Below are 21,438 nucleotides of genomic sequence, written 5' to 3' on the forward strand. Positions count from 1 at the left end.
GATCCTGAAGAGGAGAGTCCGGAACCGAACTGAGCCGGACTAGAGCAGACCCGGAATACAGACAGACAGAGAGACAGACAGGCTGCTTCATCTCCTCCTGCAGAGCCGGCCGGAGTCATCCTCACCGGTATGAACGGTTTTTTTCTCTCTCTCTCTCTCACACTCACACACACACACACACACACACACACACACACACACACACACACACACACACACCGTTACCGTTAACGTGTGACTGACCGGTGTGCGTGTGTGTGTGCGTGTGTGTGTGCGCGCGCGCCACTCCCTTCCATCATCAGCTGTAATAACGGCGCCTTTAATGTACCTGCAGACAAACGTCACAGGTGATCAATAACAGATGTTCTGTTATTGATGAAGGTCACAGCTGGAATAAGACACAACATGTACCAACAATCAGCTGATCAATCCAACATGACTACAGCACGTGCACAGAGATGTGAGTATAGCTGTAGATATTGATGTTACTGATCGGTGATCAATAGGTCCCGATCAGTATCTGAGAAAGAGCTTCTCTGAAATATGAATTATATTTCTTAAATATTATTATAGAAATATTAAAAGCATATATATCACATGCATGTTCGGAGGATTAGACTAATCACCACATGATTATTATATTATAAACATCTTATAATAAAGGAAATATTAATAATAAGATGAAACTGAACCAGTATCTGCGTAACAGGACCACTGCTGAGGCCTCGGCTCCTGGACCCGGCTCCTGGACCCGGCTTCAGTCTGTCATATCAGATCTGTTAGAACAATATAAAGTAAAGGTCTTACAACCAGATTCTGACTGAGACAGTCCTGAACACAGCAGGACACAAACCAGTTGGTGGTCTGATGGTCTGGTGGTCTGGTCTTCTAGTTGTTACAGCAGCTGAAATACAACAGGATGAGTCACACTGTCCATCTATTTGAGTTTATTCAGGGCAGAATTATCAACTGGACAAAGCTACCCCAGGACCCCAGGACCCCAAGAACCCCCTTGAGTGAGAATGTGTGACGGGGGGGGGGCTCAGACACAGTCCGGTCTATGTTTATTGAATGTTCAGTGTTTCAGACGTTTACTGTGTTTCATGTAAACAGTCAACGTGGACGTTCTGTCTGTGTGTTTTGTCTTTCAGAGGACGAGACGCTGAGCGTCTGTTTCCTTCAGGATAATCTGACCCAGGATCAGTGATGCCGGCCGGTGTTTCAGTGTTCATCTACAGGGACTGGAGCCTGTGAGGTGGATCCAACATGGCCTCTGTGTGTGGAGCTTCATCAGCATTAACAGTGTGTGTGTGTGTCCTGCTGCTGCCTGCTGTGACCGGTGGGTTCATGTCTTCATGTCATTTATCACAACACTGTCCACATTTAGTTTAGCTTAGCACAAAGACTGGAAGCAGGGGGAAACTGCTAGCCTAGCTCCATCAAAGCCCAACATCTGCAGTGTGTTTCCACTGGACCGCCTGCTGAGCTACACACAAAAGTTTAGGTTTAGTTTCAAATATGAAATATGGCACATATCACAAACCGGCATTTTATTCTTCTGTTGTTGATTTACATCCGTTTGCCAAAAAGACAAGAAGCGACTGTAAGGTGTCGTTTACATCCAGCTTCATACTGAACACGTCACGAGATCATCAGCCACTGTGAGCCATCAGGAGTCTGCATGTCAAACTAAAAGATCAAGATTCTTTCTAACATTGTCATATGAGTGTTTGTGTATTATTATATAGAATTTTATATATTTATATATATATATATATACTATTAATATTCAGGTCTTTATGTGTGTTTCTGCGCCTCGAGGAACAAATCAAGTATTTTGAATTGAAGTGAATCACTAAGCTGAAACCCGTCCAGGACACCGGACGCTCAGCTGTCTTCAGCTCAGTGATAGTGTTAGCAGCCTGATTAGAAGAACTTCACTTCCCAGCATGCACTGGTGTCGGCTCACAGAAACATTAGAAAGTAGTGTTGAGAGTTTTCAGGACCACAGCTCACATTCCAGTTCGTTCACTTAATGAATTGTTTCTGACGCACAAACACACAACCTCACATCCTGACTGTCTTATATAAATACTGACACACACACACACACACACACACACACACACACACTGTCGTCAGTCAGTCTGTCAGTTCTTGTGTTTTTGTTGTGATGTGGTTGATAAGACCCAGACACACACTCCACCCTCCTCTCACTGTGTGTGTGTGTTTACAGTAGACTAAACAGCGAGACTGGCTCCGACACAGTGAGGGGGGGGGTCAGTCAGATTCCTGTGAGGTGACGCAGACCCCCCCACCCCACCCCACCATCACTGTGAAGGACTTATTTTATTCTTTCCTGACGTGAACCAGCTGAAGCAGGCGCAGTTTGTCCTGATGGTGGCGCTACAGGAAACATCATGTCATTGATGTCATTGTCTCACACAGACAGACAGTTAAAGTCTTCATACGTCTCAGAATGAGCTCACACAGTCCACAGCGTCCACAGTGACTCAGACATGATGTCTCAGTATTACAGAGTAACACCTTTCTACTGTCTGTCCAGCAGAGACACAGACAGGAAGTCTCTTCATTGAGCCACTTTCTGGTGGGAACAGGGTTTAAGACTCCACTACATCTCAGAGGGAGATATTGGACTTTATAAAAAATGTAGCTTTAACGATTAGTCGATTAATCAGTTAGCTGATTCGTCAATTATGAAAAAATGAATCAGCAGCTGTTCTGATAGCTGATCATCTATCATGAAACATTTCGTGTTTCAGCTTCTCAGAAGATTTGCTGCTTCTCTTGTCTTAAATGACAGTAAACTGAATCATCTCGAGGTTTGGACTGTTGAAGACGTCACTTTGTTTATTTGTGATTTTAATATAGAATCGATCCATTAATGGAGAAAATAATCAGCTGATTCATCCACAATGAACTAATAATCATTAGCTGATAGTTCAGAATGAGCTCCACCTCAACTCCAACAGTAACATCCTGCTTCACATTAATGAGGAGGAATAATCCTCTAATGACAGAGTCTATAACAGGAGGACAGTCACAGGAGGACAGTCACAGGAGGACAGGCACAGGAGGACAGTCACAGAGGACATCTGACTGCTGGAAGACTTTAAGGACAGTTTACTGATTATACTCACAGACTTTAACTGCAGGAGCATTTTACATGCAAGACACTACAATATTAATACTTTTACTGCAGTAAAGACCTGAGTACTTCCTTCAACACTGATTTCGGACTTTTTGAATTTGACTCATTCTTGGTTCCTAAACAAAATGATGAATCTGATGAGACCTTTAATGACAGCAGCAGTTTCATGTTAATGCAGCTGATACACAGAGATACTGAGAGGAGATTCTGTTGCTTAAAAACTCAGTAAAAAGTTTAGTGTCCCGAGAGACATGAAGAAGTTGTAGAGATGTGATGTTGGAACATTGGATTAATAGAGCTCTTATAGCAGGACATCAGCAGCCTGAGGCAACACAGTGCCGCTCTGTTGTTCTCTGAATCCACAAAATGACAAAATGCATCATTATTGTTGCTGTCAGACTTTTCCAGGCAGTGTGGCCGGTGTGTTTCACTGTTTCTGTGTTCCTGCTCAAGAAGAACAACACTAGGACCTCATTCAGAACCTACAGTCTGTATCTGGATGTGTTGGTTCAGATTGGTTCAGATTGGTTTAGATTAGTTCAGATTGGTTCAGCTATGGTTTAGATTCAGAATCAGAATCAGAAATACTTTATTGATCCCCGGGGGGAAATTGTTCAGATTTGGTTTAGATTGGTTCAGATTTGGGTTAGATTGGTTCAGATTAGTTTAGATTGGTTCAGATTTGGGTGATATTGGTTCAGATTTGGGTGAGATTGGTTCAGATTTGGTTTAGATTGGTTTAGATTGGTTCAGATCTGGGTTAGATTGGTTCAGATTTGGTTTGGATTGGTTCAGATTTGGTTCAGATTTGGTTCAGATTTGGTTCAGATTTGGTTTAGATTGGTTTAGATTGGTTCAGATTTGGTTTAGATTGGTTCAGATTTGGTTCAGATTGGTTTAGATTTGGTTTAGATTGGTTCAGATTTGGTTTAGATTTGGTTTAGATTGGTTCAGATTTGGTTTAGATTAGTTTAGATTTGGTTTAGATTGGTTCAGATTTGGTTTAGATTGGTTTAGATTTGGTTTAGATTGGTTCAGATTTGGTTTAGATTGGTTTAGATTTGGTTTAGATTGGTTCAGATTTGGTTTAGATTGGTTCAGATTTGGGTGATATTGGTTCAGATTTGGGTGAGATTGGTTCAGATTTGGTTTAGATTGGTTTAGATTGGTTTAGATTGGTTCAGATCTGGGTTAGATTGGTTCAGATTTGGTTTGGATTGGTTCAGATTTGGTTCAGATTTGGTTCAGATTTGGTTTAGATTTGGTTTAGATTGGTTTAGATTGGTTCAGATTTGGTTCAGATTTGGTTCAGATTTGGTTTAGATTGGTTTAGATTGGTTCAGATTTGGTTTAGATTGGTTTAGATTGGTTCAGATCTGGGTTAGATTGGTTCAGATTTGGTTCAGATTTGGTTTAGATTAGTTTAGATTTGGTTTAGATTGGTTCAGATTTGGTTTAGATTGGTTTTCTGTGAGACAAAAGCAACAACATCTTCTTGTGGAGAAATTCCATGTGTCTTCTGTCTGTTTCCACTGAAAAACGTGAAAAATAAAAGAATTGAATGACTAAATGAAACCTTTCTCTCAGGTTTTCAGTCGGAGGACAGAGAGTGTGCCTTCACTGACCACCTGCAGGGGGCGGAGCCTCACAGTGGACTGACCAATGAGCTGCGAGGAGTGGTGCGAGAAAACGGCACGATTCGCTGCAGCCGTGGCTCCCGCTGCTATGGATTGTGGGAAAAGAGACCAGACGGGGAAATACACCTGGTCAAACAAGGTAAGAGACACACACAGAGAACATTACCCACCTTAAACCAAGTCTTTACCCTTAAATTGAATGATTTACATTATGGGGACGTGTGCTTTGTCCCCTAAAGGAAGGTGAGTCCCCACAACGTGACTGTGTAAACAGCTTTATGCCCCCACGACATGAGTATTACACGCTCACACACACACACACACACACACACAGTTTTAATCATCCGGTTCAAACTGTCTTCGTGTGTCTTCCAGGTTGCTGGACTCACATTGGCAACCAGCAGGAGTGTCATGGCGACCGTTGCCTGGTAACAGCGACGCCCTCTCAGATCCAGAACGGCAGCTACCGTTTCTGCTGCTGCAGCCGAGACCTCTGCAACTCCAACTTCACCGAGGCCCCGCCCACCGCCGACACCCCCGCCCTGAGACTGCTGAAGACAGATGGGCGAGACGACAGACAGACAGGTGAGCGGGTCACTCTGTACTGCAGGGCAGAAAATTCACAGCATTTCCAGACTTTCAACTGCAACCATGTTGTTCATGAAATGCTGGACAGTTGAAAGTAACATTTACTCAGTTTTCTACAAATGCTCTTCACAGTTTTCTTTACTGACCTGCAGCTCAGCTTCAGTTCATCTCACGTCCAAAACACACGAAAGCAACCAAAACATTTGAGACACATCTCAGGATCAGCTACCTGAACATGACAACGTTTGTTATCTCAAGGACACAAAAAGATCCAGTGATGCAATAAAAAACGATTCACTGTACTTACCTGAATGGGAGAGCTACAGATGCAATATGCAATAATATTATATATATTATTCTGCATAATGAGTACTTTTACTTTTGGTACTTAAGTATATTTTGATGCAAATACTTATACGTACAAAAGCTGTTACTTTAACTTTTAACAGAGTATTTCTACACTGTGGTATTAGTACTTTTATGTCACAGTGACACCTAACGATGACTTCATCATCCCACAGAGAACCAGCCGCTGCGGCGGGAGGAGACGGCGCTCATCGCCCTGGTAACTGTCGCCATAGCAGCCGTCACCATCATGGTGTTGTTCCTGGGATACCGTATGATGAAAGGTGCTCACACACACACTGTGAAGACACGTGATTATTAATAATAATAATAATAATAATCAATACCAACTGTGTGGGCGAATATTTGTTTGTATTTTCAGGGAGGCAGAAACACAGTCTGTCGGCTCTGGATGTGATGGAGGCAGCAAACACAGATGCTGCTGTGGACCTGGATAATCTGAAACTACTGGAGGTACACACACACACACACACACACACACACAGACTGTTTCTAAATGAACTCAAACCTAGTTTGACGTGACCGTGTTACTGATCAGACGACATAAACACAGACACTGATATATCTGCATTAAGATGATATTGGCTGAGCCTCGATATATTATCTCCAAATGTGGTGTTCAGGTTCTCCTTTGTGGGTTGACAAAACTCTTCTACAGTTAAATAAATCAGTTGAACCAGCTGAAACTGCATTGTCACAAAGCTTAAAAAGGATACATGTTTTTCTTTGGACAGCAAATTTATTATTTTTTATTGTTATTTTCTTTATTACTATAAAGTTATTCATATTATTTATCTTAATCATGACTGAATAAGATTTAAAGGGACTCCATCAATTTAGATCTGCACTTCCATGATGTTAGTGGAGTCACAAGAGACTATGATTAAATCCTGATATCCTGACTTTCACTGGATCCTACATTTCCCATAATGCACCAGGATAGTGTCTTTCATTAGAGCCTCCTGCCTTGTTAACACAGCTTTCAAACGTCACACCTTCAGTTTGCAACTCATCATTTGTTTTGTAGTTTACAATCCCAAACTGAGATGACATCACTATGACATCATTGGCTTGACAAGAGTCACACTCCCCAAAGTAAAGACTGCTAGATTGACTTTGACATGTAAAATTGGTGGCTTGTCCCTTTAAGAAAAGGCGGGACCACACAGACATCACACATTAATTTACTTATTTAAAACATTACCTCGTTGTTTTACCTGTTAGAGTTTATAAAGTCTACACATGTGAAACGTGAATGTTAGAGGATCTAAAGTTGAACCCTGAGGGACGCCACATGAGCCTGTCTTTCTGTTTCTGCCTCTAACGTCCCTCTCCGTCCTCCCGGCAGCTGATTGGTCGAGGTCGTTACGGCACGGTGTTTCGCGGCTGTCTTAATGAGCGCTGCGTAGCCGTCAAACTCTTCAGCTCGGCCAACCGGCAGAACTACACCAACGAGCGCTCCATCTACTGTCTGCCGCTGCTGCAGCAGCACGACAACATCGCCCGCTTCCTGACCGCCGACGAGAGGACGACGGCCGATGGACGACCGGAGTTTCTGATCCTCATGGACTTCTACCCACATGTAAGAGACTCAGGCTACCAGTCATGTTCATGTTAGCTGGTGGTCAGCAGCAACTGACGTATCTGTCGAAGGATAAACTTCACAGTGGTGGAAGAAGTATTCAGATCTTTTACTAAGTGAACGTGTGAACTTAATAATAAAGTTAAAGTAATGTGTAAATCGGTTGCTAGGAAACATCTGGAGCATTGTAGTTTCTGTAGCGTCACAAGCTAGCATAACTTTAGAGGCTAGAATATATATTTTGTAAATGTAGGTTTTAGTTTTCTGTGTGTGTGCTATTTCAGTGAAATATAATTTAAAATCTTTACTCGTTCAGATGATGTTGTTGTGGCTGTAATGAACTCTGCAGCCTGTAGGGGGCGCTGACAGCAGACTGTCAGTGTGGTTACACCCTTCAGCTGTCTGTCAACTCTCTGACTCTCCATTAGTCTTGTTATTGTGTTGGAAGACGGCGCCTTCTCTCCTACATCCTGTCTGGAGCCACTGACCACACACACACACACACACACACACACACACACAGCAGCAAATCAAATCTTTATTATCACTATCTCCCATTCACAAACTTACACATACATAATTATAGCTTCCTGTTTATAAACCCACATTGTTTATGTATACACACACTATTACACACACATTGTCTAACACATGCACAGACACACACACACACACACACACATACAGTGTAATGTCTGCTCAGTTGGTTTACTGCATTCCTCTGCAGCAGTCAGACAGTAATTACCGGATTAACTGTCTGTTCACACACGCATGCACACGCACGCACACACAAGCACACACACACACACACACACACACACATTATTTCATTATATATATATATCTCAGTTCTGGTGAAACAAACCGTCAGAAACAGAAACCAGCAGCCGGTTTTAAAGAACAGTGTGTTAATGAGATCCTCTTGTTCTCTGTCACATGTTTCAGATGGATATCGGTTTGAGTTTGAGCACGTGTTTAGTTTAGTTTAGTTTAGTTTAGTCGGAATTTAGCCATTTTCAGCCACAATAATCACAAAAAAACTTCTGGTAGAACTGACAAGCATGATTGTTTGTTAGCAAGCTAATGCTAACTGTAGAGTGCCCTTGATGTTAAATTGTATTCTGGCTGTTCAAAACTATTTTAATTCATCCTCCAATCCTCTAAGTTTGGTTGCTAATGAGCTAAAATCTATTAGCTAGAAGGTTAACGTTACTAGCTGACATGTTGCATTGCTAGCTAACAAGAAACTGAAAGGAATATTAAACTAATACTTGTAGTGAAACCCTGAAATGGCAGAATTCTCCTTTTAAATTGGGATTGAAAACTGTATCATATAACCACCACTGTCACTGCTTACATACCAACTGCTACTTTAACTATTTACAGTGCTCACATTTAGCTACCTGAAATTTGAATTGCTTTCATTGTTACAATTCCACTGACGCTTCAACTGACGCGTCAATGCTCAACACTTCAGGTGACACTTCAAGTGTAGTGTAACATAAGAAGATTATAGAATACCAAGAATATAAAAGAATGCCACATATTAATAAATGTGTAGATTATTATTTCAACGCCTTTCAGTACTTCCACTACTTTTACTGTTTCAATGTAAACTGTAAATCTTTTCATAGTTTACCAAGTTTACACCTGCAACTTTCAGTGTAGGTAAGCAACATTTTCTTCTTAGAAAATACAGAACAAAGAGTAATTAATGTAAACAACTCTTTTTCTCTCTTTATCTGTCTGTCTGTCTGTCTGTCTGTCTCAGGGCTGCCTGTCTCGCTACCTGTCTCTCCACACAGTGGACTGGTCTACCTGCTGCAGGATGACTCACGGTGTCACCAGAGGACTCGCCTTCCTGCACACTGAACTCTACAGAGGAGGTATCATTATTATCATTTTTATGATGTTTAAAAGGCTCAGTCATTTCCTCAAACAGCTGCTCGCTGTAGTTTTTATCAAACTAACAGGAGGAAATAGTGCATTTGTTGGGGACTATTTTCAGCGGCGGGTGAATCCACATGTGGTGCTCTAGTGAGTATTTGGGGCAGCAGGACGGTGTGTGTAACTAAACTACAGTGTGTGTGTTCATGGTGATGAAGGAACATGTCACCCAGTGACACAGTGAGGCTCACTGATGAGTTTTGATAATAATAATAATAATAATATGAATGTAAGTGCTTGAACGCACACTTGCTGCCTTTTTTGATTGTGTATGAATGAGTGCATCTAGTGTATAAGTTATGATGGGGTTTTTGGAGGATCCTGATTATGGTTTGCGCATTTAAACATATCCTGGTTTTGAGAAACCTAGGTGCAGCACTCCGATAGAAACCAGGATACTGTGGTATGTAAACACCTGATCCAGGTTTCTGATCGTTCTTTGTTGGGACAGAAAATTGTGGCTGAGATGGTGAGAAATCAAGACTCACCTGCACACAGGTGATCAGATGGATACTGTAAGAGTCGGGAAATAGGGAGATGAAGAACCAGGTTTCTCATGTTCCATGTACACATCGTGTCATGAATATGATCAAAACCAGGATAAGACTCTAAACCAGAACACTAGTGCACATGTAAACACTCATTGTGTCAGATCCAGACTGATGATTCCTCTGTCTCCACTCAGACCAGTATAAACCAGCGGTGGCCCACAGAGACGTGACAAGCAGGAACGTTTTGGTCCGAGCTGATCTGTCCTGCGTCCTCGCCGACTTCGGTCTTTCCATGAGGCTGACAGGAAGCAGGCCCTGTCGCCCCGGAGACGATGACACCATGGCCATATCTGAGGTGAGGTCATGTGACCACGACAGGTGAAGAGATGATGATACGACAGGTGTAAAATAAGACAGAAGTGTTTATATCTGTGTGTTTGTAGGTGGGGACAGTGCGGTACATGGCTCCAGAAGTTCTGGGTGGAGCTCTGAACCTCCGGGACTGTGAGTCGGCGCTGAAGCAGGTGGATGTTTACGCTCTGGGTCTGCTCTACTGGGAGAGCTTCAGGAGGTGCTCACACCTGTTCCCAGGTGACCCTGCAACACAACACACACAACAAACACTCAACAGGGTACTGTACATACAGGATGTACCGTTTATTAAAATGCATACAACAGGTTCAACATGTAGTCTTATGTGAAGTGAGTAAAATCATTAAGTTATAAAAGAAACAAGTTTTAATGTATAATATATACATAAGTCAAATCTGTTATCTGAACAGAAACAAAAGAGTCGCCTGGTAGTACTCAGATCATTAAGTAAAAGTGCCAATACAACATGTCAAAATACTCCATAACATGTAAGTCATTCATTCAAAATCCTACTTAAGTAAAATGTCTCCTGTGACTGATATCTGATTCTATCTGACATTATTAGATTGTTAATATTGATGCCTCAGTGTAAGGGCAACATTTTACTGTTGTAGCTGCTCGAGGTGGAGCTAGTTTAACTACTTTATTAACAGTTAGCTAGTTTAACTGCTTTATATACAGTTAGCTAGTTTAACTACTTTATTAACAGTTAGCTAGTTTAACTGCTTTATATACAGTTAGCTAGTTATAACTACTTTATTTACATTTAGCTAGTTTAACTGCTTTATATAGTTAGCTAGTTTAACTACTTGATATACAGTTAGCTAGTTTAACTGCTTTATATACAGTTAGCTAGTTTAACTACTTTATTTACAGTTAGCTAGTTTAACTGCTTTATATACAGTGAGCTAGTTTAACTGCTTTATATACAGTTAGCTAGTTTAACTACTTTATATACAGTTAGCTAGTTTAACTGCTTTATACAAAGTTAGCTAGTTTAACTACTTTATATACAGTTAGCTAGTTTAACTACTTTATATACAGTTAGCTAGTTTAACTGCTTTATACAAAGTTAGCTAGTTTAACTACTTTATTTACAGTTAGCTAGTTTAACTGCTTTATACACAATTGGCTAGTTTAACTGCTTAACTGTTTAACTTATAGTATAGTATAGTACAGAGTTACATAATGAATACACATATAAATATAAAACAAAGAAGTTGACCGAAGAGGTGTAGGCTGAAGCTATAGCTTATTTTACCTACCCTTTTTACATAACTTATTCTAATAGGCAACCCTATTATATTTAAGTTATGCAAAAAACAAAACAAAAACTTAAACAAAAACAACATTTCCAAACCTTTCATACCCAACAATTATCTTATCTCAGTTTTATATTTGTTTACCACCTTATTTTTAAACATTTTCTTTAATTTGCAAAGTGAAGTAAACATTCTTATTTCCTTGTTACAACTATTCCACAAGTTTACCCCTTTAACAGATACACATCTATTTTTTATATTTGTCCTGTTCATTTTTTGAACATACCTATCCCCCTAAGTTTATACTCGCTCTCTCTAATTTTAAACAGCCTCTGAATACAGTCAGGAAGTAAATGGCACTGTACTTTGTACATTATCTGCGCAGTTTTAAGATCTACTAGATCACTGAATTTCAAAGCATGTAATTTGATAAATAGTGGGTTGGTTGGTTCATAATCCGATTTATTTACAGATGGTATAGCTCTCTTCAGCAGCATGAAGATTGAATTAGCATTGGTTTTGTATGTGTTTCCCCATACCTTTACACAGTAGCTAATGTGTGGAACTATGAGAGAACAACACAGTATATATATGAGTTATCCCCTTAGTAATCCATGGCATGTCTACATTTTTATACTTACTTGTGAGTTTTCTTAAGGGACAGTTAACTGTTAGACCTATTTTCATTTTTTTTCTTAAAAAAGTTCTGAAAAATTGCAAAAACAGGAAGGTGGTCACTTATGTCATTTATGAGTAGTCCACCTACTCTTTTGCTTTCAATTTTATTTGTGAATATGTTGTCTATCAGTGTAGCAGTGTCTGTTGTGATTCTACTGGGTTTTAGAATCACAGGAAATAGGCTGTTGCTATATATAGTATTAATAGTCTGTTGTCCTTTTGTGTCCATTTGGGTTTAACAAGTCAATATTAAAATCACCACGTACCATGTGCACCTTGTTATTATTCAATTTGCCAAACATACCAGTTAATGTTTCAAGACAGGTTCCTGGTGTTCTATATACACAGCCAATGACGATATTTTTACCTTTTTCAACATAAATTTCTACAGTTATACATTCCAAAATATTTGTCATACGTTTAACGATGTTACATCATAAAGCTGTATCAACATACAGGGCAACTCCTCCTCCTTTTTTACTGTTCATGTTAATCATAAACAACTCATATACTTTCTCATTATCAAGCCAGGTCTCAGATATTGCCATTATATTAAACTTACTGACTTTCCATTTCCACATTACTGTTGAATTGTTCATCTTTATAGTACTCGCAGTTGTTGTTGTTGTTGTTGTTGTTGTTGTAAAAGTGATTTTCTGGATCAATATCGTGTTCAATCTCATACAATTTGTGCTCTGTGTGGTCAAACGTTTTAAAGTTCATGTACTTTCAAGGAACTGTATGACATGCCATTCCAGCGTTTGTAGTTCCTCTGTCGGAGCGTCCTCTCCGTCTTTACCTCCAGCCGTAGTCCTGGCACAAATTCGGTGTGTGGTATCCAGTCCGCTTATAATTAAATCCTCCATTCTTGTGTATTGTTCCATGTCATCAATTCTTTGCTCTAGGCCATCAATTTTCTTATCCTTCTCTTTAACAAGATTCTTCAGTTGTTCTTCTTCCATCAGATCGAGTAGCATAGCTTGTTGTTTAGCTACTTTGCTCAGCTCGTCCGACATGAAGTTCAGAGATTTTCTGATCTCCTCAAACTCTTCCTCCACAGCATTACTGGCTTTCTTTGGTGGCATTTTTCGTTTAGTTTTCGCTTTCGTCTTAGTTTCATTGAGTTTCAGGCTGACAGTGTTTGCTTCAACATGGAAGCAGTTAGCTTGTTTAACTACTTTATATACAGTTGGCTAGTTTTAATGACATTATATACAGTTTACTGGTTTGAACTACTTTATATACAGTTAGCTAGTTTGAGGAGTCACCAGGTAAATAAAACAGAGGTTGTGAGACGATTGACGGGAGAGGAAAGAAGAAAAAACAAAGTTCTGATATACAAATCTGCTTTGAGTTTTTGGACTGGACTTTTCTCTAATTCATGAGCCTCTGAGAATTGAAAAGAAATTTGGTGGAAACATGATATCTAGTCCAGACAAAACACATGCCTTTTTATAAAGGGTCACAAGCCTAGCTAACTGTAGCTGATGTGTATGTGTGTTTAGGTGAAGCAGTACCAGACTACCAGCTGGCCTTCCAGGCAGAGTTGGGGAATCATCCGAGCTTCGAGGAGATGCAGATCCTCGTTGCAAGAGAGAAATGCAGACCCAGATTCCCTGAAGCCTGGAAGGAGAACAGTCTGGTTAGTGTTACTTTTTCTCACTTCACAGGTTCAACTCAAATATACACGTGTTTTGTTAACTGAGTAGCATCTGAATCACATGATGTTTTGAATCTTAACTCCTGATTGTGTTGAGTTTTGTCACATTAAAGCCACATAAAGTTGACCTAGAGGATTGTGAATAGAATCAATCATTGTCATTCTCCACAGAAAATAATCCAGTTCAATCCCCAACCACAACAAATAAACTTCCCAACAAATATAGTGGCGCTGTGGAGACTTTCTTTCCCGAGTCCTCCTCAGCAGAGCTTACTCCTCGACTGTGTTTGCCCCCATTAAGCTCCACCAAACCAGCAAATTTTTGACTCATGGAGCTTGTTTGAAGGAAGCACAACCTGACAGGCTGAATTCAGAGCACAAAGTTCCCCAGAATGTTTGTTTAGTGTCTAGTTTATTAAAGAATGTTTTCCCATAATTTTTTTTATCACCATTAATTTTTTTTAACCTTTTCACAATTTAAAGTGATAAAACGTATTTGTTATTTTTCAGAAAAAAAGTGCTGTAAATTGAATAATTTGGTGCTGTAGTCAGTAAGTAGTACATGACAGTAATCAGTAAAGTAAGTCACTGACTTTATGTATTTGTGTGTGTTTTAGGCGTTGCGTTCCCTTAAGGAGACAATGGAGGACTGCTGGGATCAGGATGCTGAAGCTCGACTCACCGCTCAGTGTGCAGAGGAGAGACTGTCTGAACTCACACTACTGAGTACACACACTGCAGTACACAACCACAGGTACTCACACACTGCAGTACACAACCACAGGTATACAGACACTGCAGTACACAACCACAGGTACTCACACACTGCAGTACACAACCACAGGTACTCACACACTGCAGTACACAACCACAGGTATACAGACACTGCAGTACACAACCACAGGTACTCACACACTGCAGTACACAACCACAGGTATACAGACACTGCAGTACACAACCACAGGTACTCACACACTGCAGTACACAACCACAGGTATACAGACACTGCAGTACACAACCACAGGTACACACACTGCAGTACACAACCACAGGTACACACACACTGCAGTACACAACCACAGGTACTCACACACTGCAGTACACAACCACAGGTACTCACACACACACTACAGTACACAACCACAGATACTCACACACTGCAGTACACAACCACAGGTACTCACACACACACTGCAGTACACAACCACAGATACTCACACACTGCAGTACACAACCACAGGTATACAGACACTGCAGTACACAACCACAGGTACACACACTGCAGTACACAACCACAGGTACACACACACTGCAGTACACAACCACAGATACTCACACACTGCAGTACACAACCACAGGTACTCACACACACACTACAGTACACAACCACAGATACTCACACACTGCAGTACACAACCACAGGTACTCACACACACACTGCAGTACACAACCACAGATACACACACACTGGTTTCCTGATTTCTCACTCTGTCTTTCAGGAATCTGTCTCACGGCCGCTGGCATCCTCCGATTGGCTCCGCCTCCTCCTACATCGAGGACCTCCAGGTGGGCGTGGTCAAGAATCTCCAGGGAGACGGCCACCCAGCATCAGTCGTCAAGACGACCACGAGTGGAGCAGAAGGTTCTGAAAAGAACAGAAACTCCATCAACTACGAACGGCAGCAGGCACAGGTATAACACAAGTGATAAATTCAAAACAAAACAGTTCCTTTATGATATTTATTCATATTTCTCTCTGTCTGTCTGTCTGTCTGTCTGTCAGAGTCAGGCTCGGTTGTCCAGTTCTGACAGGAATGTGTCGACCACCACTGACCTGACGCCTGCCACCATCCTCTGCAGCATCTCAGAGACTGAACACACCGGTGCGACTCACATAAACAATAATTCTGTCTGATAATATGTGTCAGGAAGCACATGAGAAATGCAAAGAATTTAAACTTTCTCAACAAATTTTTTTTTATTTCAGTTTGACTTAAAACAACAATTATCCATACAACCCACTGGCACCTATTTTTAACCCAATACTAAACTAATGTAAATAAAAAACCTTGAACCTTCACTGACTTTTGCTATAACCCTTCCATTCATACTAATGTTTCCGTCACATCAGCATCATTTACAACAGAAACATTTTGGACCGAAATTTGTTCATTCCAACCGAAATGCAGTGATCAATGGATTAGGATCAGATTTGGCATTTTAATGTTGATGGTAAAATGTTCATAAACAAAGCCAACATGGACAGATATGCATTTGACAAGTAATTAGCATTTTGACATTCATCTGAATTGCTGTGGACGTGTCCTCAATAAGTGCTGTAATTCCAGGTGGCGCTGTGTCTCGTGTCTGCCTGCAGCTGACAGAAGAAGACCTGGAGGCCACCAAACTCGACCCCAAAGAGGTCTTTACTTTTAATTTGTTGTTATTTTTGCAGTTTCTCCCTCTGAGCCAACTTCGGACCACATCAGTGTCCATATTTCGAACATGTCAACATCTCTCAACATTTGTTTCTATCTGTACAGGTTGATAAGAACTTGAGAGAAAGTTCTGATGAAAACTTGATGGAATATTCACAGAAACAGTTCGGTTCAACAGAGCAACAAACTACCAACCTGCTATACCATCAAATACTACAAACTGCTGAGGTACTACTACTGTTACTACACACTAATGAGGTATTACTACTACTGAATACACTCACGACAAAGGTTCAGTACTACTTATACCTCACTGAATTGCTTGTGTGCCTGCTATTGAATGTATGTAGTGACCGGAGATCTGTCCCTGTGATTCCTCTAGGCAAACAACTCTGTGCTGACTCCTCAGGATGAACTGGGGGGTGTTGGTGGGGTTATTACCCCTCCCTCCTCAGCCATCCACCCTCTCCCCAAACAGCAGAACCTTCCTCAGAGGCCCACCAGCCTCCAACTTCTCCCCAAAACCAAGGAGACCATCTCCGCCTCTTCTCGACATAAGCTGGGAAAGCTCAAGTTGAACCAAAGACAGGTACAATAGGATCTAATCTGATCGGTTTCTAGTTGTAGGAGCTGGGGAATCCATTACTCCATTTATTTAGTTGTGTTTGTCCCCTCTAGCTTGTCCTGCAGGCCTTTAGTCCTCACTGAACATTTTTTCTAGCTTTTCATAGCGGCAATTTACGCTGTCATAAGCTCAAGAGCTTTGGTTAAACTTCAGTAAGGTTCTAAGCTACTTTTAGCTGCCAGTGTAACATTGCCATATTGAGGGGGGGCTGCAGGTATATCTTTCTTATAAGTAATTTTGCTCCAAAATTGATCCAGGGCTATCACCTGTGGTAAATATCACTGTGAAGAAGTTATCCTGGGGTTCTGATTTTCAATTGTGAACTCTCATTGGTTTCCCTCAGTAAATAATTTCAATTGTGAAACAAGGTCAAGCTAGCCTAGGGCTATTTTTAGCTTTAAGTTTAGCTTAGCCAAGTGCTAACATCAGCCGATACTGTTATCCAACAAACTGATCAGGTTCAAGTCTTCAGTGTGTAGATATGAGGCAGTAGATTATTACATAATTGTTGTTTTAATTGTGCATTAATCCAAACTGTATTTCAGGTGGAAACAGGTGTTGCTAAGATGAACACGGTAATGGTCACCACAGCTGTAGAGCCACACCTGGTAACCACGGTGACTAACAACACCAGCATGAGAGGCAGTGTTGCAACTGGGAACCGAGTCCACCCAATAATGGTGGTCGCCAATGGCTACAGTGTGGGTGTCCCCACCCTGGTGACGAATGGTATGATAGGCGGAGGTCGAACTAATCCGGCGGGGCCGCAGCTGGAGGAGGGGGACAAGATCGAGGGTGGGATAATCGTCGGAGAGGACAACCGTATGAACCTGCTCAACTCCAGTCCTGATGAACATGAACCACTGCTGAGAAGAGAGCAGCCACCCGCTGAGAGCGAACCCCTTCCTCATCTGCTTCATCATCAGTCACGACCTGGAAACACCCTGACAGGACGAGGCTCAAACTCCAACAACAACAACAATAGGATAGCGTTGGAATCAGACGACAAGATCCAGGGTTTAGAGGTTGAACCTGCAAGGATGATTGGTTCAGAGGTCAGTCAGGGCAGGAGCATCAACAGCCCTAAACCTGAGTCACACCCGGCAAGTCAGCAGATCAGTGGATCCCCTGCTACTGCTCCAGTTTCAGATCTGGAAAACAAAATTCTGCTTTCTGGTCCAGCAGGACGAGATATATCTGGCCATGCCCCAACACCACAGGCCCCTCCCACTGGCCAGGATAGAGGTCAAGCCTCAGTTACAAGCCCATTTGTCCAGAGAGCCCTTTTTACAGAACCAGTATTGACCCCTCGATTCACCAGAGGCCCAAAGGCTGATCTGGTCCACTCTACTGCCACTGCACTGGTCCCAGGCGGCAGAGATCCTGATTCTGGCTCAGCTCCAAGCTCAGCACAAGTTCCAGAAGTTCTAGTTCCAGAGACCCCAGGAATCCCAGGTTCACAAACACAATACCCAGCCACAGAAGCCTCATCTACAAAAGCCCTAGTTTTAGATGCCCTAACCCTTGTTCCAGAAATTCAAGCCCTAAAAGCTCCAGCCTCAGATAATCCAGCTCCTGAAATTGCAGGTTTGGAATCTCAAGATTCAGAAACCACAGCTTTTGCACAAGCTTCAACTTCAGAACCCGCAGCTTTACAAAGTCCAGCCTTAGATCCACAAACTCCAGGTCTGCTGCAGCCCCAGATTGGACCAGCCAAAGGCAAGAAGCCTGAGCGTCCATGTTCCCTGGATCTGTCCTCATCCTGTATCTCAGGTGAGTCAAGATTAAATGTCTAAGAACTGATTGTCATTTGACTTCGTATTACTTTAGTCTTTCAGCACAGTGCTGTTCTTCATTGGAGCATACTGAATCACAATGGTCAAAATTCTTCTTTTTTATGAGTACCCACATAGGATTGAAACACTGCTACATGACTATCAAACAACTGTATCTTATGAATCTTTAAAGGTGGCACTCTCTGTCAGTTAATCAGTCTGATTGTCTAGTAAATATATTTCATCAACTACTACTAGTTATTGTTATCTGTCAGGGTAGATCTCCTGGATGGAGGGTAGAGACCCCAATGATCCTCTCAGCTGTCCTCACTATTCACCGCAGGTTCTTATAGTCTATAAAACAGTTACCATACGAGACAATGATACAGCTGGTGAGGACCCTCTCACCCTCTCGTCCCAATGGAAGGTGGTGAGGGGGGAGGGGAGGCTAGCTCATTTCAGTCTTCTCAGGACGTCTTTCCTTATGTTTAACTAAACAATAGTTCCTGATCTATAGAAAAGGTCAGGGGGTCAAAATCATCAAGAATCATCCTCGCAGGATCATGAATATCGATAGCAAGTTTCTTGTCAAACTTCCCAGAAGTGCCTAGAAATCTTGCTCTGGACCAAATTGTTGGATGGACAAACCAAAAACTGTTATACTTTACTATACTTTAGGCCCTGATACGACAAGACCTCAAAGAATTGACAAAGGTCAATTTATAATAGAAGAAGTGGTGTTCATGGCCAATGGTACTGGAAACATCGCACACACAACTATGGCCAGTGGTCGGCAATAGATGCTTAACATTGGACGAGTGGTGCCCAATGGCTGACAGGCAGCTTGGTGTTTCACTGCTCTTTGTGCCCAGTCAGACCAGCAATCTAAGAAATATCAGTTGGAATCATCGTGATCAGTACGTTCCCTTGCAGAAGCAAAGCATATCTGGACAGAGCTTTTGGAAATCTGCAATTCTGCCATGGTGACTATTACAGGCCATCAATATAGTGCTGGCCTCTGAGGGAACAGAGAGCCAGAGTCCAATGGGTAGGAAATGATCATATAAGCTGTGTTGCAGCATCACCTTTAGGTGTAGAGGTCTGCAAGCAACAAGCTTTTATGAGCTGTACAAGCTCCTAACGCAATATCTTTTTGACACCACTTGTACAATGTATCTGTGATCTTTTTTACTTCTCTAATGGTATGAATACACCCATCTGTTGCTACATTGTTCTTTCCTCTCCTCTCCTTCTCAGATGATGTTTCTCTGACAGATAACGGCAGTCTGAGTGCTTCAGGAGAGAAAATAAAACGTCGTGTCAAGACACCATACACCCTGAAAAAATGGCGTCCAGCCTCATTGGTTGTTTCCACAGATGCAGCTCTCGACCCGGACTTTGAGTTCAATACCAGTGGCTGTAGCAACAGCCAGACCCACTTCTCTACTGGTCTTCATAGAGCAGGAAGCATTGGCTTCCCCAAAATCAATCAGTCAAAATCCAGCATGGCTGTGTTTTTGGTCGGAGGTGGAGCCACGGCGACCACAACTTCCGAGCCTGATGGAATGACTTGCTTCTAAAGTTGTTGTTTGATTAAAAGTTTTCGTTTCTTCTCTTATAGGAGAGCGGATACATTTTTTCGCTTCTTTGTCTTCCTTCTCTTTTGTTGTGGAAAATGGAGATCACCATTCAGCCTCCCCAGCGCTAAACTGAACCTAATGCCAAATCTGCGGCACAGGAAATGGCCCACAATAAAATGCTCCGAGGCTGCAGCGATGATTTGCTGAAGTTTGACATACGTCACCGAACATGAAATCAAACAGAATATAGGAATTGTTTATAAAATTTCTAAACAGAGAGTTGGAGTTTGGATTTCTTGTTGTGTCTTGATTCAGCTGGACACATTTTGAAGGATTGCTGCCGATTGGCCCAGTCCTGTGACCATTTGACCTCAGATTTTCAACCTTGTGTAGCGCTAAATGCCCATGATGTCCAAAATATGTTTGTCTTGGCGGTGAAGTGAGGGAATTCCCTAACCTCTAGATGACTGGCTCCTGTTGCAGCTAGTCTTGTGGCTAGTGTGTATGGCCTGTTGTTCATAGGTGTGGCCATGGCTCTACTTGGGTAACTAAATCACCCAGGAGCCCAAAAATCTCAGTTGATGTTAAAGCTACTGGCTACTGTGATTCATTATGTGGCTAGTGGGTGTGGCCAGTGGTTGGCAGGTATGGCGCTGAGTCTATCTGAGGACTAAAATTATCTTCAGACCTTCAAAATCCAAAATCTATTTCTGTCGCTGGTGAAGTGAGGGGATTCCTTGATTTCTACATGGCTCCTGTTGCAACTAGTCCTGTGGCTAGTGCTTGCTTGTGTGTATGGCCTTGATCTTACCTAAGGACTGAAATCGAGAGAAAGAGAGAAAATCTCTTTTAGTTGATAATGAGGATAAGGAGGCTCCTTTCTGGTAAATATTTGGGCTCCTGCTATGATTCAGCTTGTGGCTAGTATAAGTGTTCAGTGGCTAGAGGATTGGGTCAAGTCAGTAGTCATATTTTTTAAAGCACTTTAAATAAAGTTAGTGTTATTTAGGGAATTAACAAACCATATAAAGGACACCTCGTGCAATTACAATAGTAACAGTGAAACTTATCTAAGAAATTCTTCTCTGCGGTTTCTTTATGTGTATTTGTACAGTGTTTTGTATGATTTGATGAGCCGTTTTTGCTTTAAACCTTTACTCAAGCTATGCAGTCAGCTCATGATGCCTCCTCCTGTTGACAATGTGTTTGGCTCAGATTTATCAACAGATTGACATCTAATTTGCACTTTCTTTTATGAAGTGTCT

At 41.7% G+C, this 21,438-nt stretch overlaps 1 protein-coding gene across 2 annotated transcripts; it reads left to right on the forward strand.

Annotated features, from left to right (window-relative positions):
- On the forward strand, nucleotides 1–20,173 carry LOC139292741 (bone morphogenetic protein receptor type-2-like). Of its 2 annotated transcripts, none has more exons than XM_070915108.1 (19): nucleotides 1–127; nucleotides 1,152–1,339; nucleotides 4,760–4,948; nucleotides 5,185–5,394; nucleotides 5,919–6,026; nucleotides 6,125–6,216; nucleotides 7,112–7,345; nucleotides 9,117–9,231; nucleotides 9,978–10,138; nucleotides 10,227–10,374; nucleotides 13,601–13,737; nucleotides 14,373–14,509; nucleotides 15,255–15,447; nucleotides 15,539–15,638; nucleotides 16,104–16,177; nucleotides 16,299–16,421; nucleotides 16,576–16,782; nucleotides 17,364–18,591; nucleotides 19,851–20,173. In XM_070915108.1, exons 2-19 carry the CDS (start codon nucleotides 1,267–1,269, stop codon nucleotides 20,171–20,173), a joined length of 3,852 nt encoding a protein of 1,283 aa, XP_070771209.1. In that variant the 5' UTR covers nucleotides 1–127; nucleotides 1,152–1,266. The 2 variants fall into 2 exon arrangements, with proteins under 2 accessions (XP_070771209.1, XP_070771211.1); XM_070915110.1 differs by lacking the exon at nucleotides 1–127 and adding an exon at nucleotides 412–460.
- Nucleotides 20,174–21,438: the final 1,265 nt, after the last annotated feature.

Source organism: Enoplosus armatus, chromosome 11, assembly GCF_043641665.1.
Source record: "Enoplosus armatus isolate fEnoArm2 chromosome 11, fEnoArm2.hap1, whole genome shotgun sequence".
In the NCBI taxonomy this organism is placed as follows: Eukaryota; Metazoa; Chordata; class Actinopteri; order Centrarchiformes; family Enoplosidae; genus Enoplosus; species Enoplosus armatus.